Source organism: Tinamus guttatus, unplaced genomic scaffold (assembly GCF_059628265.1).
Source record: "Tinamus guttatus ecotype Peru unplaced genomic scaffold, ASM5962826v1 Tinamus_guttatus_pri_ptg000510l, whole genome shotgun sequence".
NCBI classification, from domain to species: Eukaryota; Metazoa; Chordata; class Aves; order Tinamiformes; family Tinamidae; genus Tinamus; species Tinamus guttatus.
This window is the reverse complement of record NW_028289044.1, coordinates 3,598,456-3,625,102: the sequence shown is the minus strand read 5'-3', so window position 1 is coordinate 3,625,102 and position 26,647 is coordinate 3,598,456. Positions and strand designations below refer to the sequence as shown.

Below are 26,647 nucleotides of genomic sequence, written 5' to 3'. Positions count from 1 at the left end.
AGCTCACGTGTCGCAGCTTTAAAGAGCAGTGTATCACTGTGTCTTGCAAATCACCTGCTAGCTGCTTTCACCGTCATCTGGGCTTCGGGCAGTACAGAGTAACATGCTGCCACCGACCGAACATTAAAGCAACACCGGACACAACTCGTACCACCATGAGCCCCTCAACGCTGCATCCTGTGCATCCCCTATCAGCCCTTTAACTAGGACAGTGGATTAACCACGACAGCTCTTACACAATTCAACCCCCAAGGCAGCTCTTGTCAATATTGTCTCCTATTCTCAACGTGCCCTGTCAGCGACGCAGGCCCAGGGCGCGGGGAGGAGGAGCTGCCCTGGGCTCTCTCTTCCCCAGGGCTCTGCTCAGCAGGTGACGCGTGCGACACGGAGCAGGTGTTTGACAGCAGCATTAGCCATTTTCAGTGTTCCGGTGATTCAGGCAGGAAACAAAACTTAAATTCCTTTTTTTGGCATGGTATAAAAAGTGAAATTTAATGATGTTATTTGCTCAAGGTGAGAACTAAGAGTCAAAACAACTCCATGTTTCAAACAGGGCATTTACAGCATTATTTCAAGTTAAAGTTACCCAAGACAGGAACCACCCTCTGTGCCATGAAGGACCTCAGAACTAAATTATTTTCAAAAAAGATAGACATACACTTTTAAGTTGGACTATGTTTGCAAAGACTGTTCATCTTGACCAAGATAAGCAACCCTTTATTTCTTCCTAGTTTGACAATGACCAGTGTGACATGCTTCATATTTTCAAGTTTCATATTTTCAAGCACTAGTACTGAATATTTACACATTTATTCCATGTTGATGCTTTTCCTTCACCTTTCAAGTTCCCTGACTGAAATCATTCACATCCCTTCTGGTTTCAAGTGCTGTGAAGTTTCTAAAAAAATAAAACCCCTTAAACAGATGGCACGAAGGAGCTCATCAGCTTTAAAAATATTTACGCAGTGCTCCTTAAAAAAATAGCATTAAATACCTGCAATGTCTCAGCACGCCACCCATTCAAGGCATTACAGTTCATTGCAAAACTACATTTTCCTGTCACTCCTCAGAAAGCTTTGCCTTCCAAGCAACGTTCATCCATCTTGTTTTCTAAATGCTGTTAAAATCCATAAGTCTGTGAACCCATTACTCCCTTTAACTGCACTCAGTCAACAAACAGAAAAAATTCACTTCAGCACTTTCATAGGCTGTTGCCAAGGGGCTCGGTGCAAACGAGGCCCCTCTCAGGAACCGCAGGACCGGGAGGCTCCCACAGAGCCAAGTCCGAACGGGCACCAGGGCCTTTCTACACGGCCCATGGAAACCTTCAGCTAAGGCCTGGCAGTACCGAGGTGACATTTTCATTTTAAAATACGCTCCTATTTTAGGGAGCACTTAAAAGAGGCTGTAAAAGCTTATGATACTACACAGATGAGCTGTCCAAAGTACCATGACTTAAAACAAGAAGAGCAAAAGCGAGGCCTTGAACAGATAAACACCCCTTCCTTTACCGCACCTCCTGTCACAGCAAGAGAGCCAGGAGTCAGTGGAAGATCAAGCTCAGGTGGAGATCACAGGTAAAAAAATTACATGGTCTTTAAAAAAAAGCTACCCCTGCTCAGCCCATGGAATATCCAGCACAAGGTTACTGGGAACGGGTCATTTCTGTGAAATGCCATAGGGCTCCAAGGACTGCAAGCACCTAAACCGCTTACTTCAGCCACTAGCTTAATAAAAAAATTAATTCGGAGGTAAATCTAGTGGTAAAGTAAATAGCAGGATGTCATCTTACTCGCACTGAAGTCAATGAAAGATTTTCTACGGAGTTCAAGAGGTGCAGGATGTTACTTAAGTGTCTAATCACAGCATCGAGGATGTTCAACAAAACGTATATAAATTACGCTCATACCTTTGTTTTCTTTCACAGACTAAGTCAATTTTATATTAAATGTTTCCCCTGCTACTTCAGCTCTGGGTCAATTATAGCTACAGACTAGCTAAAAAAGAGCGGGAGGAGAGGGCTAACAGCTCTAAACCTGAGAGAAAACACTAAAATTTCCTTACACATTTTTGTTTTTTTAATTTCTTGCAGTAATAAGTCACATACAACACACCTGTACCTTTCTTTTGGCACAATGAGTATTTTGAAAGTCCTTCAAGTCTTAACTCCAAGAGTTTCTTTACTGAATATCATCTACCAGAGTCCACAAAAACATTCTTTCCAAGGAACAAAAAAAAATATACAATAGTACACAAAAAGTCTTGCATTTTATTGAAATTTCAAGTCTTGTATCAAACAAAAACTGTTCTCTTCAGACAAAAATATTCTCTTGGTGTCTTCCAGATACCCAGGAAGTCCAAATTGGTCCTTTAGTGCCTCCGTTCTCCTTTGTCTTCTTCAGAAGGAGGAGTCCACGGGGCGGCTCTTCCTTGAGCTCCGAGTTTAGCGCGTGAAGGAACGAACGTGGCGGCCTCTTCCACTGCCTCCACTAACAAACTTCCCTCTCGAGCCACCACTGCTACTACTATTAGCACTCGTCCAGGACGGTCCGATTCCACCGCGGCCTCTGGACGCACGATCGCGAGGACTCGGTCGGTAGCCTTAAAGCAAAGAAAAGTATACTCAGTTGAAAAAAAAAAGAAAAAAAAAAAGGGAAAAAACCCCTAGGCAGAGCAGCTGCTGGGAAAACACAAGGAACAAAAACAGGACGAGACACAACCTGGGTCTGTTCTCTCCTTTTAATTTTCACTTTTCTTTTAGGCAAGCATTTTTGTTTCGACTGCCTCTATAATTACCATGTAGTTACGGAGACAACTGAATTGCAAAAATCTGAATGCAAAATTAAGATTCTGCAGTCAAGTGTTCAATTCGGCAAGTTTTACGGATTACAGGCTGGTTCGTACGAGAGCAAGTACGTGACAGTCTCAGTGACAACGGTTCATATATGCTTAAAACATTTGCTGAATTTCAAGGTGTCTGTAGCATCCTTGCACGGTTTCATTTGTAAAGCAAAAATGAAATTCAAGGAATTTTCTATAGTTCGATGCCCATATGAATACCATGTACCTGCTGAACTCAATGGTCTCAGTGGTGGCAGGGGACCCCTGTTAAAATTGCTTTGACCACCTCTACTGTCATTGTAGGTGCCCCTGGGTGTACTCTGCGCACTCCAGCTGGAGCCCCGAGCACCTTCACGACGACTGTAGTTTCCTAGACACGGAGGGAGAAAAGCACAAGGGGTTGAATAAATCTCTCTCTTTTTTCCATTTTAATCTTTTCAGTGTTTAGGGTAAGTAAATAAAGGCAGTATTTACAGAACTCAAATAAATGAAACTACCTCTGCATCAACACACCTCATCATAGTCTGCACATTAGTGTATTATGAACAGAATCAGGAGAAAAATATCTACTTTTCAGACACAAACTCGTGTTTTAAAACATTTCACGGCATTATTTGCTATACTAAGAGGGTCTTCTACATTTTAAGCTTTTATGTTAAAGTAAATCCTAGTATTTTTAAGTCTGCTGAGCGCAAGTGTTACCTGCTTCCACTGAGCACGGGAACACTTGCCTTAATAGCAGGTGGAGAGGAAGGGCCTGCAACCTTGTTTGTAATGAAAGAGCCGACACTCTAGCAGCTTCTCCAAGGCCACCACAAACTGCATCCCCCTCCTCCCGTGCTCCTCCCTCCTCCCGTGTCAGGTAAGCACCAAGATGCACCAGGATGAAACCCGGCTCGAGGAGCTCCCGATGGCGATGACCAGGGGCCGGGCAGGGTGTCCCCTCCCTGCAGCCGCTGCCTCAGCAGGAAAGCGGCTGCCCGGGGACCCTGGCAGGACGGCCGGGGGCTGCAGGGACAACACGGGAACCAGCAGCTCCAGCCCACTCGAGAGGAGTGTTCCAAGGGCCCAGGGGCTCATGGCAGGGGTGTTAATTGCTGGTTTTAGCATTGCTAATTCACTTACTGCAGCTCTGAGGCAAGAGACAACGTACCTTTGGAAGCAGGTGGAGTAAAGAACCTGTTCTGACTGTGAAAAGCCCCCCGGCCTCCGCGGTTGCCCGAGAACCCCCCACGGGACGATATCTTCTGCGAGACTTTGGGGGGCCGTTTGGCAGGCGGAATCCCGTCAGGAGCCACCACTTCTTTGCTTTCTGCAGCAACAAAGTCGTCCACGTGCATGGAAGGGGGTCTGCTTGTGTTCTGTTTCCTCTGCCGAAAGATGTCGTGTGGTCGAATCCCTTGCCCAAATCCTCCCCTGCCTCTTCCCCGTGGCGGCGGCACGACATGGGCTCTCTTTGCAGGCTCAATGTACTCGGATTTCCCACTGTCATGACAAATCGTGATCATTCAGTTAAGATAAAGTCTATTAATGAATGTCAGGCATTCTCCTTATGGGAGATGCCATTTAAAAGGCAGTCTACATTTTGAGAGTACACAAGACACTAGTTACCAATCCTCACAGCAAGGGCACATTAACTGCCTACCAAGGTAAATGCATCTTACCTTGAAGTTATGAAGGTCTCGTGCTTGTGCTTGCCAAGTTTGAACCCTTTGGTGGTTTTCGTACGACCGGGAGACGAGGGCTCTGACAAAAACGACCTCTCTAATTCAGCTTGCAAGTCAAAGTCACTGCAGCCCTTCTCTGACAGCTCAATTAAGTCAACTTTGACCTGCAGCAAGAGAGTTTAACTTGATGACAACGATCCTTGCAGGACTCCTGAAGAAGGGAACGCGCTGCAGCAGGACAAGGGATTCAGCTGGGGCCTAACCTGCTCGAGCTCTTCCTCTCAACAGGGGCCAGCCCCGTCCTCTGCCTTTTCATGCATTAGTGTGGCTCAAAGCAAAGGCAGCAGGAACCATGGAAGTTGCAGGAGCTGCAGCATTACTCACTTGGCAGTTCTCAACCTCAAGAAAGCAAAGACTGAGCTTCCAAACACATGGGCCATCTGGGCGTTAAGAGGACCTGAAGTGAGGCCTCTTTTCACCTAAGCTACAGGCCTATCAGTTTATCAATGCTGCTCTCATAAAGGAGTGTTGGTTTTGCTGGAGAAATTATAGAAACTGAAATAAAATGTCTTTGTGTGCAATCATTAAAAAAAACATATAGAAAACAAAAAAAAGGGAATGAAGCCTACAGAAATTGATAGCTTTCCACACAGGAAACTGAGACACTCTAACAATTGCCTAGGAATTAAAAAGTCACTGTTTTTTTTTTTTTTCCAAAATGGCAGTTACACTTTCAGTTACAAGAACCAAATTACAAGTACAGTGGAAAGGTTTGGTGCAAGTAGTTTCATTTACTGCTGCCATTTCTTTCTGTGTTCAAGCAAAGATTTTAAAATACAGAGTGTAGCTACCAGGTTCTTTGGGTATCGCTACAGAGACAGAAGGTAAACAAGGAAAACAGCAAAGAAGTGAGAGGAAAAGAGCAAAGATAGCAAAGATACCAGGCTCTTTTCCACATTTAGCACAAACCACTGCCCCAGGAGGGGCAGAAAAGCCAGGCCAGGACTGATGCACCCACTGCTACTGGGAAGAAGGTGACTCCTGCACGAGGGTGCTGGGACAAGGATAAGTTTCTGGCAGTTTCCCTAGGAATTTGAAGGTGTGTGGTTAGAAACTGTTACAAATGACGACCCCTACAAGCTGGGTCAATTTAAAAGGATGAGCTAAGGAAAACAAATCATTTTGCCAAGTGATTCTCTAACACTACCAGCTCAAGTCACCCTCATTTCTAAACCCACAAAGGAACGAAGCCTTTTACCATATCCAGGTCATTGTCTATCTCTTCCGCCTGGAAGGGGGAGAACCACATGGACTTCAGCTGCTCGTCCACCACCTCGGCCAGCACGTACGTGGTCCTGCAACACAGCAACGAGGGGCCTTTTGCTGCCTGCAAGGCACACGCGGCAGCGGGGAGCGCGCAGGGCCTGCAGCGCCCTTCCCGCGGGAGTCAAGGGAAATCAATCACACTTACACCTATGCTCTTCATTAAATATAGCTACACATTTTTCAAATACACTTTGTTACCTCCGCATTTAAGAATTTTACCTGTTGTTGAACAAATTCTGCAGAGAGTCTGGTGCAGAAAGAACTGGCTCTATGTCTTGGTCACTCAGCGGACAAGAATCACCTGCTGATTCCAGCATTTGCCTGACACCAACGATGTTGTCCAGTAAGGATTCAAGGCCATCGTCTTCTTTAGAACGATCCTAGGTGAACACATGGCAAGTCAGAATTTTTTTTCACCTTCCCAGAGGAAGGAACATGTTTTTGTTGCTAAAAGAGAAAAGTGGCACTAGAAAAAGCAGCCCCTCTGCCCATAAACAGTGAGGCTGAGCAGCCTAAACACAGAAACAGCGGTGAGCTCCTCAGCACACTACAAAAACCAGGGCACCACATGGACACTTCAGGTTTGCTAAGCATTCAAGTCAGTAGTAAAACAAGGGCAGCAGCTACTATCAATTCCATGAAACATGCCACAGAAATCTGTGCTCCTCTCATCAAGAAGGGATAGTCTGCATGGTTTAAAAACAGCTCAATGCACAAGACTGCAGCAGGGGCTTGATTATTCCAACTCTTTTACCATAACGTGTTTCTCCAGCTCAAGCAGTAGGTTTTCTGGGGTTTCTTCTTTGGTCTGCAACACATGTTTTAACTCGGCCGTGGTCAGGCCCAGTGTTCTGCCAGGATGAGACCCATCCACCTCCATAACGTTTCCATCTTCCCCACAGCATCCCTGAAAAACAGGACGAGTGGGAAATAAGTACCCTCGAATACTCGTTGTCCTCTCCTTGAAATCTTGCAACTCCTTGAAATCCAATGTGCAGCAGAGCAAATCGAGCAAAACAAGAGTATTTTTTACTGCTTTAGAAACATATTGTGCACAGATTTTTAATAAACCACAATTTTGTAGGAAAGTGCAGCTGTTGTATCAAGATGGATTTAATCCTTTCCTATATAAGCTGAGGTTTGTATCAGAACTAATAAATATTTTAGATTCCTTTTTGCACTAAACATTTATGGTATCTTGCTTCAAGTTCAAAACCCAGCAACTCTCTAGCAGGATAACACAAATTCTAAAACCTGGACACAAGTGCTTACCTGGGACAGTTAGTACATATATAGTGTTGATAGTTTTAAATATGACATTTCAAAAGCCTTCTCTAAAATAGAAAAGTCTAAAAAAGGCTTTTCTTCTCCCAGAAATACTATGTATTTTACCAACAATTCTCTGAGAAATGAAAGTCTGCTAAGACCAAAATATTTTGCTTTTTAATTTTTTTTTCCAGAGTTCCTAGTAAGAGCTGTAACTGAACTCTGGCTTTCCTAATATGCATTGAATTCAGTTTCAGTGTTTTTAGAAACACATTTTCTGCACAGGGTTAGCACAAGGAATGCCTGCTTGGGCCCCTCCTTTCTCTGTACTGCCAGTGGGACTTAATGTTCAGCACCTCCTTTCAGGTTTGAAAACAAGTAACTGCACTTTTCTCTTTAGAGAATCACAATGCCATTTCTTCCTACCAAAAAAAAAAATCACAAAATCTCAGAAAACTTGTTAATAATGTATACTCTGCCTAGCTTTCACCAATTTATTAGAAAACAAAGATTGCACTAAAAATACTGATGGAAAAGGATGCCACCCTGTGCCCCGTGCTCTAGGTGTCCCTGTTGGAGCAGAGGGGTTGGACTAGATGCTCTCTAGAGGTCCCTTCCAACCTCTACCATTCTGTGAGTCTGTGAAAACGCTTACACAACAATCTACACAGTCATTATTTTCTGGCATAACAGCTCTTGAATACATCCCACACTGCAAATTTCAAGGGGATGCAGCTGAATTCCTGATGATTTACGACATACTCACCAGTGTATCAGAGTTTAGAATCTGTCGCAAGAAATCCAAGAAAGAAGAGGCCAGTTCACCCGTGTCTTTGCTGAAGTTGCTGATTACTCTCTTTAACACAGTGTACAGAGCACTGCTGTGTTTTCTTAGGGCACTGTTTCCACAGTAAGAAAAAGAAAATGTTTTATTAACGCTTACATTGTGAACATGTTCCACTAACTAGCTGTAAGAAGAAAACAACATCTATAAAAGCTAAGTGCAGTAATTTAATAATTATCATGGTAGAGTTTGGTTATGAAGTTGGAGCTTCAGTATTTTCTCTGTACTAAGCTGCTGCTCTCACTGGTGGTGTGTGCAGGTATTTCAGGTTGCACACACTGACACACATACTGTGGCAGTATCTCTAAGAAATTAAATTCCCAGCTCTGGTGGAGATGGGCTAGTAGCACAGGAAGAAAGTAGCATATAGGTAAAAATGGGTCCAAATACAGGGGGGGATAAAGCGCCAAAAGGGGGCAGACTGTCCAACACATTTTTATATTCCATTAAAATGAAAAAGGCTCAACAAAATAGTAACAAAATCCTCCGTTCTCCATGGAGAACTTCAGTTCACCCTGGAGAAAGGAAAGGTGCCACCTGAATCCCCCATAACAAATGGGATGAGAAACAGGTCTCCAGTGTCCTGTGAAAGGGCCTTCCCTACGACATTATTGGTGCTTTCAAAGGGGAGGCCACAAGCACCAACCCTCACTTCCATCCTCTTGCCTTTAGATGGAGGAGGGAAGGGCACAAGTGTTTTTAGCTGATTGTGTTTTGAAAGAAAGTGCTTCTTTCAAATTCACAGTTCTTAAAAAAATTCTTAAAATTCAAGCCAAAGGAGACTGAAGTACAAAGTAAGTCACACACACACACCCCACACGCCCCAAAAATGAAGGTTCATGTGACTTATCCTCTGAATTTCCTGCTAGCCTAAGGCAGTGCCCTACTCAGGGTGTTGGATGTTGCTCGTATTTCAGTGGAAGATGTTGCATTTTTCGCATGCAAGGTATAAAAGAGCTTAGTTACTTTCCTTCATAGCGACCAAATGATGATGGTGTTTAAAACTCCACCTATATCAAAAGTGTGATCATTTGATTATCCTCCCCTGCCACACACCACTATTTTTAAACTGTAAATCTTGCAAACTCTCATTAAATACTGTCTTTCTAGCAGACCACTATTTCAAATATATTTGAGATTCTTAAAGAAGTGACAATTTACAAAATTTCGAAATCTTTCTAAACACATCACCGACTCCCCACCACGGAAGTTTTTACAAATCCGAAGTTCCTGGAGTTATCTTGGAGCACCAGACCTCTTCAAGTGATAGAAGCCGTAGTCATGCTCTGTGAGGAACGTCATGGTCCGGATACACGTCAGCAGGCAGCTGTAAGTGCTCTCAGCATTAGTCAGGGTTTCCATAAGGCAGTCACAAACCAAGGGCATCATCTCTTTGCTTGGTAAGGAATTGGAAAGCTGATCTAATTCAGAGGCAGAACCTTCTGACGAACTTGGTATAATGAGTGCAATATCCTGTAAGAAGTGGTTATTACATATATGGTTTAAAAAAAAAAAAAAAAAGCTTTCAGCATACCAGCAATAAACCATGCAATAATTCAGAAAACACTACATTTCTTTGCTACCCCCCCTCTCCTGTACTTGACAGCTGATTACTGACCAGTAAAACACTAACTCGGTGTATCCTCAGTGTAAGAGTTACAAATAATTACTGATTTTTAAAATTATAAAAGCTTCAAAGGCAAAAAGTGATAGCAGAGCCACAACTAAAAGTCAAACTGTCACCGAATAATGTCTCATACTTGCAGATAGTTTCTTGCTTAGGTAGTCAAACTATGTCTTTATTTCAACATATTCATCAAAATTAAGACGTTTCAAATACCACCTGGAAAGCTTTACATCTATTATCCCACCCCTCTGTGTTTTATGCAACATGAAACAAGATTTTACAATGAATTTGCCAGGGTCTTATTCACAGTTCTTATTCATACACATAAGACTGACTGATCTCTTTACTGGCCAACAAATCCACAATGTTCTTTGCATAAAGGGGTAAGCACTATAGCAAATAAATACATGTAGCTACTAACACAAGCAGTAACATGTAAATCTATGCAAGCAACCAATGAGAAACTACCTGGTCTGGTCCATAAAAGAATCTTCAGGTAGCATTTCTTATTTTGCTATGGTAATGATTTTTGTTTTAATGGTGAAATTTTATGGTAACTGTGTATCCTTATGTTTTGCTTCTATCTTTATATTTGGAATAAATTCTTAAGAGGGTTGAACTAGACGGCTAAGACAGAAACATTTATTTAACTGGGTAAAGGGTGATCACTGCCAATGAGCCAAAATCTTCCAACAAGGAGAGATGACACCCTCTCTGCTGGAAGAACAGTCCATCTTTGTGCCATCCAGTTCTCAGCCTCTGATGCTCTATGAGAAGACAGTCTACTGCAAAGGAGAAATGAAAGAATTTGCACTGAAGTGAAACAAGACCCACAGCGTGTGGGTCAGAGCCAACCCCACAAGCCTTCCCTGTTTATGGTGCAGCAGTGTTGATAGGGCTTTTCTTTTGGACAAAACTGGCGCCTGAACAAAGAACCTCACTACAATTGTCTCCTAGAAGTACAATTTCCACACGTGGTATGCATTAAATATATAAATACCTGATCGCAGAGGGACTGCAAAAGGGAAGCCACACATTCAGCACTCTGTTGATGAACAACGTTGTCCCCGACTGATCGCATTAACGCCAAGAGCTCCTGGAAAATTTCTGAGTATTTTTCATCACCTTTACTAGTTCCATTGATCAGATGCAAAATAGCTGATTTACAAGCTTTGTGTGAAGCCAGGGCATCCAATAAAGCAAGTAATCGGGTGGTCTGTCCAGTGTATTGTTTCTCTTTATCTTCTGTGCTGCTGAACGAGAATTAAAAAAACACTTCAAAATAACTTTTCCCACATATTCAAAGTGATTTTTAACTATAAAAGCAACGATTGCAAGAGTCACAATGCTGCATTTTAAAGAGAACACCTAGTTTACATACTTAAACTTCTGGCTTCAGTATTCTTAGAAAACTGCTCGAATTTCACTAGATGTCTTTTGTTTGTATTACATATTAGCTAACCTACCATTCCTTTTACATTCTACACTGCATCTAATTATATGTGGCTAAATGTGCTTTTAAATACCTAGTACTCATTGTTTCAATAACCTCTCAAATGATGATGGTCAACTGCTTGCAGACTCCTACACGTTTTCCAGTTGAGATGCTCACCCCAATAGAGCAAGTTTGCCCCTACTATCAGGGGGCCTATTTCTCACATTTTTTTCAAAGACATCCTTTAGAAGAAGTCCACAGAAACAGAAAAGGTTGCATAGGTGTTGAAAAACACCTTCCTATAAAAGTATAATGTTAAACTGTATAAATATATGTATATATAAAGGACATTGTTGGTTGGCAATATTAAGCAGTATATTACTGGATCGAGAACTCAAATTCACAAAGGATAAACAATACTTCCGAAATTAACTGTTTTTCTCCTGATAAACTACTGAACAGAACAAGGCTGAATTTCAAGCAATCCATTAAGTCTTTGCAACAGAAAACAACTACCTCTGTAGATCTTCTATGATCAGATCCAGCACAGTCCTCATGATAAGAAGTGCAGTAGGGGAAGCCAAGTCGCAGAGCTGAACACAAATACGTCTCAACATATGCTGGATAGGCTGGCAAGAAGAGCCCGAGAACGACCGAACTATCTCCTGGATGAGCTTGGCTTGCACGTGAAGGTGCATGCTCCACAGCTTCCTGGTGTTGAGAGCCACTGAGATGTCGTGCGCCTCGATTACCTGCAGGAACAGGAAAACAGAAGGATTGCCTTCAACTCCTATCGGGAAACCTGAATTCTACCACAAGGTATAAATAAATAAACAGAGTGTTCTTCAAAGACATGCAGTGCCATTTGCATTCATATGGGGCAAAATTTGAAATAACGAAATAACAAATTAAACAAATTCCACCAAGTGAGGTATTCCCAAAGGAATACACAAAATCAAAAACATCTTTAATGCCAACTTACTTGTTAAAAATAAAAAAAAAAAATCAAGATTCATTGCAAAAAGGGGACAGTCCTAAAGACAGAGTCATCCGGAGTTCAGCATTCAATGTAAAATTCAAAGGCTTCCAAATCAATCATTTAAGTAATACAGTGAAACTACAGGGAGCCTGACAAAGCAATCCATTAATTTAAAAACATATCCCACATAAGAACAATTTTGTTTCTGAAGAAATGCATCTACAGCCAATCAGTCTGAACTCAACTGCTTTACAGAAACTTTAATTCATTCTTCAGCTCATTACAAGAATTCAGCTCATTACAAGAATGGTCTAAAAGGCATAATCAGAAGTCTTTAAAATCTGAATAAATTTGAACTCTACCTGAGTTGTCTGCATAGGTAGTGGAAGAGGCAACAGTTCTGAAAGCAGTATAAGTCCAGAAAAGAAGCCTTCGGGAATTCTCAAAATTGAAGAGAGAACTTCTTTTAGCATTAAGGACCACGTATTATTCGCCAAAGTCTCTTCTGAAATGGTGAGTTTCTCGTTAACGCCCTGGGTAAAAGTCAGCAGGATGTCAACGATGTCATTCTGAATCTTCTGCTCGTCGCTATCCAGGCGGCCCGAGAGGGGGATGGAGCAGAGGAGCATGTGCAGGGAGACGAGCGCTGCCGGCACGCGCATGTCTTTGAACTCGAAGGAGCCGCCGCGGAGCAGCTCCGTGAGCATCGTTTTGAGGAGCGTGAGGGTGCAGCGGGCCATGGAGATGGTGGTGACGCGGTGAAGCGTCGTGCCCATGTTGACGTGGAGCCGCCAGGGCTGGATAAGGACGCTGTTGAGCTTCTGCAGGACCCGAATGAACGTGTCCATTCCTTCGGAGGAGAAGAGCTGAATGACGGCAAGATTCCACTTCAGGTCTTTCTGCTGACCTGCGCAGAAGAAAAATAACATTTCTATAAGCCAAATTCCTCTTAGGCAATCACAGTGATGCTTCAGACTCAGTGGAAAAAGCTGAGATTTTGGGGCTAAGTGGTACAGGTGCAACTGCCCTACCTTCTACCAGAGGTGGCGGACATGCAACGTGGCAAAGAACACGCAGCGCAGTAGGAAGACCAACACCATCCGGGGTCATCAAGCTGTCAATATTCTTTAAACAAAACAAAAAATGAACCTCTATTACAAGAGAGAACTTTATGTAGAACGTATTACCAGCCTAGTTTTCTGAATATATAGTTACACAATTGCCAACACATCTAATTGTATAGATGAGCAAATCTAACAATAATGTAAAGAGAATCTGGATCTTGGTGCCACTCATTTCCCACTTTTCAAAAATAAAAAGTTCCACTCTTTACTAATTATCATCTCGTTCTGACAACCTGCAGTTATACATTTTGATACACATCAATGTATCAAAAACTCCACTGGAACAAAGGGCTTGAAAACTACTTATGAACAAAGGACTGCTATTGTTTAAAACAGGTATTCACATCCATTTATCATCCACTGACTAATATCTGTCTCTGTGCAAGGGAACAAAGGTCTTCAGGACTCTTTTTCCAGAGACGATTGGCCAGCTAACCAAATCAAAAACAAATGGACCATGTGTTTCAGCTGTCTCTCATGACTATTTTCCTAGATTCTTTACTCGCAAGAAAGGTACATTTCAGATGAATTCTCAAGGAAAAGGGGGAAAGTAACAGCTAGTGCTAAAACTGTGTTTCAGTGGAGCCTGCTGAAAGGGGAGAGTTATCCTCTGGGAGACAGCTTCAGAAGAAGCCATCTGGGAGTCCCTGTCAGCTTGCCTAGTGAAAATGTACTCACTATTTGGCCTTGGGAAGTAACTGCAGTTGACAGATAAATACTGCTGGCTGCTCATTACAGCTGAAAACAGAGCTTGCCTTGCTAGTTCCCAACGACTGGCAGCCTACCACTCAAGCCCCTATTCTGAGACCTCTTTAGACTGATCATATGCATCCCATGCCTTACATTCCCAATGCACAAGTCCAGGATACAAGTCCCTGCAGTCCAGAGGCACAACCACCTCTGCAGTGACCAGCTGCCCTTACAGGAGGAGCCACTACCCACCTCACCTCACCCCATGTGCACTCATAACAGTGCACGAACTAACAAGGGGAAAAGGAAAGGCACATAGCAAGGCTCTGAGCAAACCTTCAGAAGAAAGCAGCAGTTTTATAGCTTGGGGCCAAGGCCATGCATAAAACAACATGATTTATCTTTTTCTTAATCGGATTTCTCTTTTTTTTCCCCCTCACTACCAAGTCTGAGGTGCAGTTCTTAGAGTGCTGCAGGCAACCAGGGTAGGGTGTGCTAAAACTCTCAGCTTCCAGAGGCCACCCCAGCTTGAAGCAGCAACCTCAGAACTGGCTTAATTGCTTTGGCCACTAATTCCCACTATGCTGCTGGAAGATCTGACAGCTTTCCTAATTAAATTGCACCTCCTGGATTTCAGGTCAGCTCCCGCTCACAGTCTTGCAATATATCAGAACACACCTTTTCCACCCTGAACACAGCCATGCAGTTGTTCTTGATCACTGTATAGTTACAGATCTCACACCTTAAAGTTTTCCAACTCGTGAGAATGTACTGTAAACCAAAAATTTGCATCATTTAAATCAAAGTTTTTATATTTGGTTTTGCTACTTGAGTGTCTGCAGTGAAAGACTCAGAACCAGAAACAATATAGAAAAATGCATATAGCAAAGAATCTGTACATTTTTCCAAATTACCTCTAGATTGTTTGCACAATGAGACAAACTTTGCATCACTCATTTACCTTAGTTTTGGTTCCATTATGAAAGTGAGGGTAGCTTTAATAAAAACATACATTTTGGATAATAATATAACCTCTTAAGCAATTACATTAGTACACTCATAAATACCAAACTAAAAAAAGTGCAAGATCACAGACAATCATTAAAGTTAAAACTATTAGTATTTTACTCACCTGTTTAATGTATTCAATAAGATTTGGAATACAGTTAATTTCAAATCTAAGATTTTTCAATGGTTCAAGCCACTTGCTAAGCTCTGGGGAGGAAAAAAGAAAAAAATATATTTACATTTAATCAACTATCTTGTCAATGCATTTATTAGCATAAAACATTCTGAAATACGATTGTACTTAAACTAAAGTTCTTACACACTGATATACTCTTAGTCCAAAACAACCTGCATGTCCTAACCTCTTGGGCAACTTTTCAAAATCTATTTTTCCTAAAAACTACCCATTAGAATGTGACAGTTCAAAGGTCAAACAACTGGGAATCGACAACTATTTTAAGTCTCACTTCATGAGTTGGATTAATAAACTAGCCCCTCTTCTCATGAAATGGTCTAAGGACTGGGTGAAGAAAAAAGAAGTAAGAGCCCAGAAGAGGAAATCAAACAAACTCTTGAAGAGTTCTGATTTCTTTAAGTGCATTTAAGCTTCAGAAGAAATTAATGGTCTGTCTACACCAGTCAGTCGAGCAAGTGGAGAGGTCATCCCTGAACACGACAGTCCAGGTGCCAGAATGGTCTCCAGCAGCATTTTGTTTGAACACCTCCATTTCCAATCTGATCCCACACCTGATATGTGAATGACCACAGGCCAGGAAACATCCCCAAAAGATAAGCTGGGGACCAAAATATTTAGTAATAGAGAGCTAGAGGATGCCAGTTGGCCTGACAGCCACAAAACAGTCCCAGGAACCTTCCTTTTCCCAGCACGTGCACAGCCTACACCGCCCAGCAAAACCACCAAAGTAAAGGCCATGCACTGACTAGCCCAGGCTTACTAAAACTTGCTGCCCTAAGTTATTTTCAACACAGAAATAATTGCAAACTTCCTGTAATTATGTAAAATTCTTAGTAGTAATATTACTTGAAAAAATATTTAACTAGAAATAATCTCCCATTGAATTCTCATTAACAGAAAAAATTACACATCTCTCAGTGACTCAACTGAACAGATGCTGCTAGAAAAGGAATTTCATTATATACATTAGCCAAACCAGATGACTGTGAAGTACCAATTACTCACATATAAAAGGTTTCTTCTATACATCCAAACAATTCAGTTGCTAATGACAAATATTGTACCTTGCAATTTGGTGTTATTTTCGTCGGCCTTACACAGCTTGAGCAGAGGAGCCGAGTGCTGTTCCAGCATTTGGACATCACTGGAAGACTGAACCACCAGCAAAACAAGGATGCAGGCATAATTATAAGCAACTGACTTCTTAGACTTTGAGTCCCTGAAACGAGGAAAAAGGTTTTCTTTAAATCTCAGCTAAGGCAACTGGTATTATTTAGATTACTCATTCTCTGACCTTGAGCTCTAACCTCATCTTAGTAACCCTCTTACCTTCACCAAGGCTGTATCATATAATTATCATGGGAAAAAAAATCTCCTTTACTATTTGAAAAATGAAAGCTCTTTGATTTACATTCCCTTCAGCATTTAGGAAGGAGGGGGACTGTGATCACTCACTAGAATCAAGCACCAAGCAAATCTTTTTTCTTTTAATTTTTTTGTGTCCTTTTCAAATCCTGATCTAAAAGCACTGTAACCTGACATAGCAACCTTGCCTGTTCAGAGAAAACAATATTTAACACTTATAAAAACTTCAGGAACTGAGAGATACTCACTCCATCCCAGACAAGCTGGCAATGCTCAATCTCCCCAGACCTTATTTCGCAGTCAAATGTTATGCTTGAATGAAAATTGCCTGCTTATTAATCATTTCTTATCAGCTATGTATCATAGCACCTCTCCAGAAAATCTACATCGTTTCTGGGCATTAGGTACTCATTCACAAATGACAAGACTGATTTTCTCTTATGCTGCTCTACTTAAAAGCTTTCACAAAATCAGCATGATCTAACAGAATGAAAGTTTTTTAGATTTAATGAACTATTTTTAGCGGTAGATACTTTTCAAATGCAAAAAACTAAAGAAGATAAATGAATATAGAAATTACCCTAAGGCTTCCTTGGAATAGTACTCCATTAAAGTTATAAGGCTTTGTAGGTTTTTCTCCAGACTGAACACATGTGCCACAGCAGACCGCCCGACGGGGTTAAAGGTGATCAGGTAGAGGTTGTGCAGGGTTCCCAGCAGGTCCGAGTGGTCCGTCTCCTCACTGGCCGTGCACCGCTGGAAGTGGCAGAAGAGCTCGGAAATGCACTGCAAGGTCTGCGTCGAATGCAGGAGCCACAGGGCAAAGGCATCCTCGTTCGCGCCGTCCGACTGGAGACCTTCCTCTTGGTCGGGATCAGAGAGCTGGCAAAGTGCCCGGATCAGCAAGTTGGTGGCTTCGTACTCGGCCAGGAAGAAGAGCAGCCCCTTGTGCGACTGCGCCAGGAAGCGCAGCACGTCCCGCACGGCCGCGAGCACCCCGGGGTGAGCGCTGGTCGCCGGCACGGACAGCAGCAGCGTGAGGCACGCCAGGAAGTGGTGGCTGTGCAGATACCTGCAAAAACGGACAGGAAAGGAAGGAGCAGTGTGGCAGCCGACCGCCAACAGCGCGCACCGACAGAACACGCCGGTATTGGCCTCCCGGCTCCAGCGCCTGTTCTCTTGGGGGATGTGAGAAGTAACAACCTATTAGGTAGTAAAAAGAAGTCTAATCGTAAAAAATAATTGCTACTATGGCTACAAGAGCTAAATCCCTGACATAAAAAGTACTGATTACAAAAAAAAAAAAAATGTCTTTTATTAAATTCGTTGTATTTGAATTAGACACTAGATTTGTCTAAGACTAAGAAAACAAACTAAGAAAACAACCACTGAACCCAAGGAAGGGGTATTTTGAAGACTGTTTTCTTTTAGATTATATTCAGCTCTGACCTACACTGTTACTATCAAAGAAACCCGAGAGAGGTAAGAGGCATGGTTTCTGGATGGCAGTTTGCTCATGGAGAGTTAACCAATGGTAATTCTCACGCGGCTGAGCGCGGAGAGGCCTCAGCTCCTCTGCCCGTGCTCCGAGCTGGCGAGCCGCGCCGACACGAGCACACGACTCCCAGCGAGGGCTGCGCTGCATCCCTGGCCAGGCCAGCAGGTAGACAGTGATGCTGCACTTTGATTTTATCCATATGCACAGACACATCCCAAGAGCACAAAGCGACAAAGCTCCAGATCTGTAACAGTCCCCAATGCTGCACTCGTCCAGCACTTACTGCAGCTCTTACTGCAGGAGCTGTGAAGGGGCCTGATGTGACAGCAGAGCTGCAGCAATAACAAGATGTTAACTCTCCCATCATGGGCACTGCTGACTCCGCTGACAGCCAAATTAACAGTTAACATGAACTGTTGGGATCTCTTTGACTTATGAGAAAAACCCTGAATCCTTTGGTAAAGTACAAATTGAAACAAAAAAAAATCTAGAAAAGTGTTAGTCCACAAGGTCATCTCTAATGATTATCTATAGCAAACTGGGGGAGAAAACACACCAAAAAGTGTACTTGCAGCTGCCATACCTAAACAGGACAGGGTAGGGATCATCCCGTTCTGGAGGGCCAGTAATGCGGGCCATGGTCGGGAAGGACTTCACTGGCGGCTGAATCATTGTATGAGGAGCAGTTTCCATCAAATGGAAGATTTCTTCAAGAAGACTAACAAGCTTTTCCACCTCTCCTTCACTTATATTAGAAGATTCCAAAAGATGATCCATATCCATAGGAGCCTCCACATCATTTTCATATTCTTGGTTGGTTCTGTCCAAGTCTTGCTCTTGCTCTGGCTCAGTGTGGTTGGGAAGAGAAGGAGTGTTCTCTGCTAACTGATCAACCAGCCTTTTAATATCTGACAGAATCTCATAGAAGTGACATTTCTGGAGAATTGCAGAACCAGCAGTAACCACTCTCACAGTCTGATCTAACAGTATGAGTTCCAGGAGTTTCTGATAACCACTTTTTTCATGTACATCTACGGTACCTCTTAGAAACATTTCCATTCCCTCAGTCATACTAATGACGCTATCCAAAGCTTTAAAAGCATTAAGTTTAAGGGAGGATGATACATGATCTGCAAACAACAGTTCAAATAACACATTGATAACTCCTGCCTGCAAGAGGGCCGTTATTCCTTGGGTTCCACATTCTGCTAATGAAGATACCAGCTTTGTCCCAGCCTTCAGCTGTCGGACATTCAGAGCAATGGGCTGTTTGAGAGCTACCTGAAGGCTTAGTGCTTGCAGGGTCCAGTCTACAAGCTGGGTAATATAGCCTGGTTTTGTGTCTTTCACTTGCAGGTAGCTCAACCCTTTTACTATTAAACTTGGAATTTCTTCTAAAGCGGTGACCCACTTTGCACCCCTTTCCTCTTGATATAATTCCAGCAACTCAGTTAGCTTAACTGAGGCTTCCACCGCCCCTGAATTTTCTTTTTCTGGGTCTTGGTCCTTTATTTTACCAACTTCATTCTCAAATACAGTCTTGTAAGGGCAGCTGAAGTACAAAAGAGGTCCAAGCTCCCTTTCAAAAGGCTCATACGTGACAGGAGGCACGGATGCCAGATCTTCAGGAGTGTATTCAATATCAAAGCTTGGATATTTAAATGTTTCCCGTTCCAGATCAGCAATTCCATCTTCATCACTTGAGATTTGCTCATATCCATCATCTCCTAAAAAGAAAAAGACAAATTTATGAAACAAAATCAATTATAGGTAATATTATTATCTGAATAACTGCTGAAACTAAATTAAAAAGAAGTTTAGAAAATATGTTACACGTACAGTAAATTTTCTCTCTCCATCTACAAGCGAAACCCGTTAACAGCTTTTTATAGAAAAACCGATACACTAATAGGTATGCATAAAACCTGAAGTCCATTCAACTGAAATATGCAAAATAACAAGAACATAGTTTAATTTTCTAAGATGTATCTACTTTAAAACTTGCAGGTAGATTTACACAGGCATAGCTGGAAACTTTAGATAATTCAGTAAGATAACCGACATTCTTAAACAAAGGAGAATGGCAAATAATACACATTTTTGGCAAGTCAAACTACTTGACTTAATTTTTAGTTAAGGAAATGTTAGTTCCAGTTCTCTTTTTCTTAAAAAAAAAAATCCAAATATCAAGGTTCATTCTCATCTAAAAAAAGCTGTATCTATTTTTCTCTATTTTTAGTAAATCTCATTGTTCTTTCTATAACTACTCCACAGCAAAAGTTCTCTTTAAGAGCTGTCAGAACCATAAAAACACCACAGTGACCAAGGCAAAATGAGACCTAGTTCTCTTCACTCCTAGTCATTGTAACAATATAGTCAAAATGTATAAACTGATTTTTGTTTCTATTTTTACCAGATTACTTACCTTCACCTTCTTCTTCCTCTTCACCCTCCTCTTCATCATCATCTTCCTCATCTTCCTCCTCCTCATCGGGAATACTTTCTACTGTTTGCTCATCGTCGTCATCATCATCGTCATCCTCCTCCTCCTCCACATCCACATCCTCTTCTTCATCCTCTCCTTCTTCTGGTTGATCTTCTACCTCTCCCTCATCAGAATATTGACTTTCTTGATGAATGGAAGTCCGATCAGGAGAAATTGGCTCAAAGTAATCCTCCCTGTGATCAACATCATCTTCTTTTTCCCCAACCACTAATAAATAAAGAAATAAAGAAATACAAAGAAATTACTGTAATTCTCTGAAATCTAATTGTCAATAATAGGTCTTATGATACCACATTACATGCTGCAGACACAAAAAGAATATATTGAGGAAAATTTCAGATGGTTTGACTGAAGACAGTAAGACCATGAGAATTTTGTAAAGAATTCTTGGTATTTTAAACCATATGGAGCTCTCAGAACTCAGCAGATAATGCAGGAGGATAATGATTGCCAAAGCCAATGGAAATTTTGTATAAAATATGATCAAGCAACATAGTGGTCAATAGCCAATATTCTCAAATACACTGACTTCTTAAATGGATATAACTTAACACATCCAACAGTTTTCTTAGAGATGAAACTGAATTGGTCCAGCAGTAAAAATAGACAGAAAACATATGACAAGGCAGGGACACAGAATTTGACTTCCGCGAGGCAGTGATGTGCAACGGATGAAGCAGTCTGCTCTCATCCTACCTGACACTGGCATAGGTTCATCCTCATCATCATCGGGAGGAGGGGGGCCTGGCGGTGTCCTCGGGCCCCTTGGTTGTGGTCGTGGAGGGCTGCCATTGAACTGGTCTTCTTTCTCCCCATCAACTGTATTGGTTGGGAAAATAAAAATTGCATTTAATGGAAACACGGGAATATAAATGTTACATTTTAGTATTTCAGTGCTTGCTTTTCATTAGGAAACACCTTTATTTCTCAGCTTGCTCCTCAATTCATTCATTGCCATTTTAACATTAACACAAGCAAATACTCTTTGGTAATAGTTACCTGTAAGTCACAAAACAATTTTCATGATAGAAATTTTCTTTGTATGCTTTTTTTGAAAAGACACTTAACATCTAATTTTTAAATATTTCACGCAAATTAAAATACTTAATTTTGCCCATTGTAGAGAACTGTCAACAGATAATAAAACCACTCTTGGAAAAAAAAAGACAAAAATCTACTAAAAACATTCAACATAGCCTTAAAAATAGAAAAATAAATGACAAAAATATAAAGCCAGAAAAATAAGTCCAAAAAAATCTCAAACATGAAGGAATTGCTTTTTCCGATAATGTAATTTGGTTTTTAAAAACATCTATTTCTCCTCTGAGCTGGTGCTAAGGGGCTTACCATGTTTGGGGTTTCTTTTCAAACCAGGCTGTTGCTGGGGGGGAGGCGGTGGGGGCGGCGGGGGAGGAGGTGATTCTCTGTCGTGACTTATCACCCTGTCGACAGAGCCGTAGATGGCCAAAGTCAGACAGTTGTACCAGCCTCTCAGAACCAATCCATCTGTGTTGACCTGTTTTGTAAGAGAAAAAGCAGTTGCAAACAACATAAGGGAACTTCAGAAAAGTTACTGTTTTATTATTGCTGTATCACTCTCTGCATAAAAGCAGGAAAGGAGATGGAACACTACGCTACCCCTTTTCTTTGCATTTGGAAAACTGAGAAAACTTCAAATATATCAATTAGGAAAAATATATTTTTTCTCTAAAAGCATTCAATTCCTTTTAATATATTGCCTGATCTACTATAGCCAATTTATTTTTTTTTTTAAAAAAAAGAAAGAAAAAGGTTCAAGGTTCACACAAACACTGATCTAACAATTAATGTATTCTCCTGTTGTAATCTCAGCAACCCTCAAGCAAACAAATCTTCTAAGACTCATGCAATTAATCTAGTATCTATTGTGCAAGCTTTAAAGCAATAAGTGTTAGAACTACCAGGTAGCTTTAGAATAAGGTCTTAAACAGTCTTAAGCAATAAAAGCTTTACACAGTGCTAAGACACCATGCTCAACCATACTTGCACTCAGATGACAGGCATGTGAAAAGAGGGAGAAGTTTAAAATAACATTGCATTACCTTTGCGTTAGGTCTAAAAATAATTGAAGTATTTTCATCATATTCAAGGCTGTTAAGTAAAAATATATGAAGTTATTTTTCCATTAATACAAAGCACATTTACAGAAGTGAAACATGTCAATACTGAATGGGTAAGCCAATAATAGAATACTGAAGCACACATAATGCAAAAATATTTTCATAAAATACTTCTTGACACACACAGACTCCAAAAAGTGCTGTCAGTTTAAAAGTAATAAAATCTTCACATCCTTTATGCATGAACATCTGTTTCTCACAAACAGATTGAATGAAAAGAGCAAGAAGAATAAATGATAGGAAAAGACAGACCAAAGAGGAGAGGTGTAGGAGACACGCATCTCCTGCTGTGCATCTTCTGCACTCAAAAATTCTCAAGAAGGAAAATAAAAGGTAGATAATGAAATTATGAAGTAATCTGGGGACTACATACCTCCCAAGCCTATCAAAAACAGGGGCACTTGGCTTGCTGACATTGTTGAAAAACAAGTCCAGTTGAAATGTATGCGGAGATGTCTCTCTGGAAACAAAACACAGGTAAAAGTTAAACCTGCCAAGCTCCCTGTCAGAATAAATAGGACAAACAAGAAAATAAAAGGTTTTTTTTCCTATTTAAGTAATTCCCCCAAATGATTCCAAGTTCTACATATGCCTGAATGTAATTTACCTTTTTGATACAGGAAGTTTTACTGAGGGACACAGGTGGCAGACAAAACAGCAGGAAGGGGAACCCGAGTCAGGCACCCCTTCTCTTTACCTCTACGTACCCATAGGCTCGATTGTCGGGCAGGCTGGTGTGCGCCCTGACTCCCGGGGGAATCACCCGCACTTCGTTTATATAAACCACACACGGGAAACGAACGACGTCGATATTGGTGCTCTGCTGCAAAACAAAGAACAAAGAAGGCTTAAGAAATACAAAATGGGAACGCAGCAATATACTCTGATATTCTTTGGTAAAAGGGAGCCAAATTAAGGCAGAAAAATAATTATTATAAAATTAATTTCCTTAAAGAGCATAACTTATACAACTGTTAAACAGGACAGATTTTTTTAAAATAAACCTCTGGCACATTTTATAAATTTAATATATAATTTTCACAGAAAGTGTTACTGCCTCATGATCATGCTTCATGATCAGTTCCCTCCACTCATGAAAATATTTGAAACAGTAATAGCTTTTTCTTTTAGTCAAAAGATATGTTGACAAAAAATGGAACACTAAAAAAAAAAAAGGACTTTGAGTATACATTTCTCTTTTAACAACCCACATCAAATTTATAATCCAAGAAAAAAAGAAAACGTGTGGTCGTATGTTTTATTTTTAAAGACCAAGGAATGTTACGTTGCAAACATTATGTTGCAAACATTATGTTAGAAACATTAATGATAATGTAAGTACTGCTTTGTTAGAGTTATACAAAACCACATATGATGTTTACTTCTCTGATTTTGCAACAACACTTGAATACTTTTTAAAAATAACATTTCCATTTCCAACATAGTAATAGCAAATATAAAGCAACTTGCACTTTGACCCTGTGGAAGCATTGTTTGAAAGCAGGAACTCAGAGGAAAACTAGAGCCTAATAGAAGTTTTGGCATTACAGAAGCTCGCTTGGGGTGATTCACAGTTCCCACTTCCAGGATGGCTGGTGCGCACGGACTCTGCTCCTCCACGGTTCCCTGGGCAGCACAATCTGCCCTCCTCGCTGCTGCAAAGGGGAGTGACGGAGGATGGAGCGGAGTGAAGACACCGCGGCCAAACTCTGTTGCACTCCCTGTGCTGGGCTGCTGAGAAGCCGCACAGTGGCTGTTTAATGGGAGATGTAGGATAACATGTCCGGTACTGAGCCAGTAAAGGTGGCAAATCACTCCTTTTGGATGAACTTTGCTTGAACTTTGCTCATTATAATGTCAAAACCACACCTCCATCCCAAAAGTTACCCGCCTCTGAGGTACGACCACCCCTCACTGAGCATGTGCTCTAGATTTTAGACTGTACCTTTAAATGCAAGCGAGAAACTTTTTCACCAATGAATAACAATATTAAGTATGACTCTAGTCACTCAAGCTCCACCTGAACGTAAAGAAAAGTATAAAGGTGAACTAAGGATGAAAAGGTGGGGGGAAGAAACCATCCTAACTCCTGGGTCAGCCGATGGGATGAGCCCCCTTCCTTCCCCTCAGGTCGGGACGCTGCCTGAGGAGACTAAGGAGTGAGGAGGGAAGAATCCATCATAACTCCTGGGTCAGCTGATGCACTGATCTCCCTTTCCTTCCCTCAGACTCGAACGCCGCCAGAGGAGACTCGAGACTGAGAGCCCTCTCCCATATTCTGGGGTAAGTGATGATTGCACATTTGTACATCAGAGCTAGTGAAAAACCCCACGCTGTAGTAGAGAATTTCCTGTACTGACATCCCAAACCTGCTTTGTAAATGTTGCATTTGAATAAATCATACTGCTTGTGAACTCGGCTACTTGTTTGGGGGAGGTGATCGGACCTACAGTTAACAGAGTGTTTGAGAATCCGATACTGCCAGAGTCGAGCTGATAGGTGATTACACTATTTGGGAACTCGATTCGCTCCTAGGAAGGCGATCGAACCTACAGTCCACGGACTGTGGATCCGATACTGCTTTGATATCTCCTTCTCCCCCCCGCCACCACTATCACCATGGCTTTCTAACTGCAACATTTCACAGACCCCACTAAAAGTTCTATTTGAGCAAACGAGAAGGTCCTCAGAAAATCACACTGATTTCCCATGCAGTAGCCACCAAGCAGCTAATGCTGCAAGTCGCCTCTCACTAAACTCATTAGATACTGTTATACTTTGATCGGCCCTACCTACAAACCCATAAAATATGAAAAATAAATGTCCAACCTGTTTATTAAACAGCAGCTTAAACAGCTAAAGACTGTTTCTTAAACAGAAGCTCAAAAGTACATTTCTCATTGAATGTTTCCAATGTTGTATTTGCAAAGAACACAGCAGCAAAAAAACCACTCAACCAATATGAATATATTAACATAATTTTTAAAAAAGTGAAACAAAAAAAGAGATCTTCAATCAAATATATATATATCTTTCACACAAAAATATCTTAGAAAAAAAAAGACATACAATTACAGGAATAAAGCAAGGAGATACTAAGATTTCAAAAAGCTAATAAATGAGGAAACAATTAAAAGTAAAGCTTTAAAAAGACTATTTAACCATGTGCTTTGAGGCACCTATTTCTTTTATGAAGAAATCCATGCTTCCCTTTTTCAGCATGGAAGCGCAGCACCTTGCCACAGGGGCTGACACAGGTTGGTAGGAACAAGCACAACTTGCTAGGGCAGGACACATGTTGTTCTAAGGAACGGTGACACGGGAGAGCTGCAGGAACTGTTGGCTTTGCCTTTAAAGACATATATAAATCACGCAAAAACACAAGTTTCTGCAGGAAAACATACTGCTAAACATCTTTGTAACAAGTAATTGAAAAGGGGCTGCAAAATACACGTCAAAATGCACAACTAAATCAAATACTTATTTTAAGAAGCTAGGCAGCACTTTCCAGCAAGTGCCGGTTCCAAGGCAGCTTTCACAACCCATTTAGGTAGAGAATTATTATAATTATAATGCACAAGGCAGTTTGTTTTGTCTTTTTAGTAATAACAATAATAATAATAATAAATAACAATAAGGTGTTATTCAGGTTCTTCAGATGTCATAGACAAAGACAAAAGTGCCAAAAGGCTTTGAGTGATTTAAGAACTTCAAGACAAGATGCTGCCCTGTAAGGGAACAGAAGCAGTGGGATCTCCCACCCACCGCTACTTCAAAGTGGGGATTTGGAAACATGTTTGGCTGCCTGACCCCGGAGTCAGGTCCGACCCCTCCGAGTTGTGTTCTCGGCAGCTCCGGCTCCACGCGCTCCGTTTTCCCTCCCTGACAGCGGCCCCGCAGGCAGCCTCTCTCGGGCCGGGCTGCCCGTCGTGTTCTCCCCATCCTGGCCGCGCAGGCCGCCTCTGCGCCGCGGCGCAGCGGGCAGGCCCGGGCGGAGCGTCGCGCTGCCGCAGGCCGGCGCGGCCCGGAGCGCAGCGCCGCGTTACCTCCGCGCTCTGGTGCTTGAACGTGTCCAGAAACAGCAGCTCCGTAGCGGCCTCCACCGCCATCTTGGCT

General features: G+C 41.7%; 1 protein-coding gene across 2 annotated transcripts; it reads right to left on the bottom strand.

Moving 5' to 3' along the window:
• Positions 1-2,055: 2,055 nt before the first annotated feature.
• VIRMA (vir like m6A methyltransferase associated) lies at positions 2,056-26,647 on the bottom strand. Of its 2 annotated transcripts, none has more exons than XM_088533632.1 (24): positions 26,578-26,647; positions 23,239-23,354; positions 22,905-22,991; positions 22,454-22,502; positions 21,720-21,888; positions 21,069-21,191; positions 20,292-20,579; positions 18,450-19,593; positions 16,949-17,440; positions 16,068-16,222; positions 14,932-15,014; positions 13,017-13,110; positions 12,348-12,892; positions 11,523-11,758; positions 10,572-10,824; positions 9,200-9,417; positions 7,867-7,999; positions 6,589-6,741; positions 6,054-6,214; positions 5,767-5,863; positions 4,506-4,672; positions 3,995-4,326; positions 3,068-3,211; positions 2,056-2,601 (listed from the first exon to the last, which is right to left on the bottom strand). In XM_088533632.1, the coding sequence occupies exons 1-24, from the start codon at positions 26,638-26,640 to the stop codon at positions 2,444-2,446; spliced, it is 5,460 nt and encodes a 1,819-aa protein (XP_088389758.1). In that variant the 5' UTR covers positions 26,641-26,647; the 3' UTR covers positions 2,056-2,443. The 2 variants fall into 2 exon arrangements, with proteins under 2 accessions (XP_088389758.1, XP_088389759.1); XM_088533633.1 differs by having other exon boundaries at positions 10,572-10,821.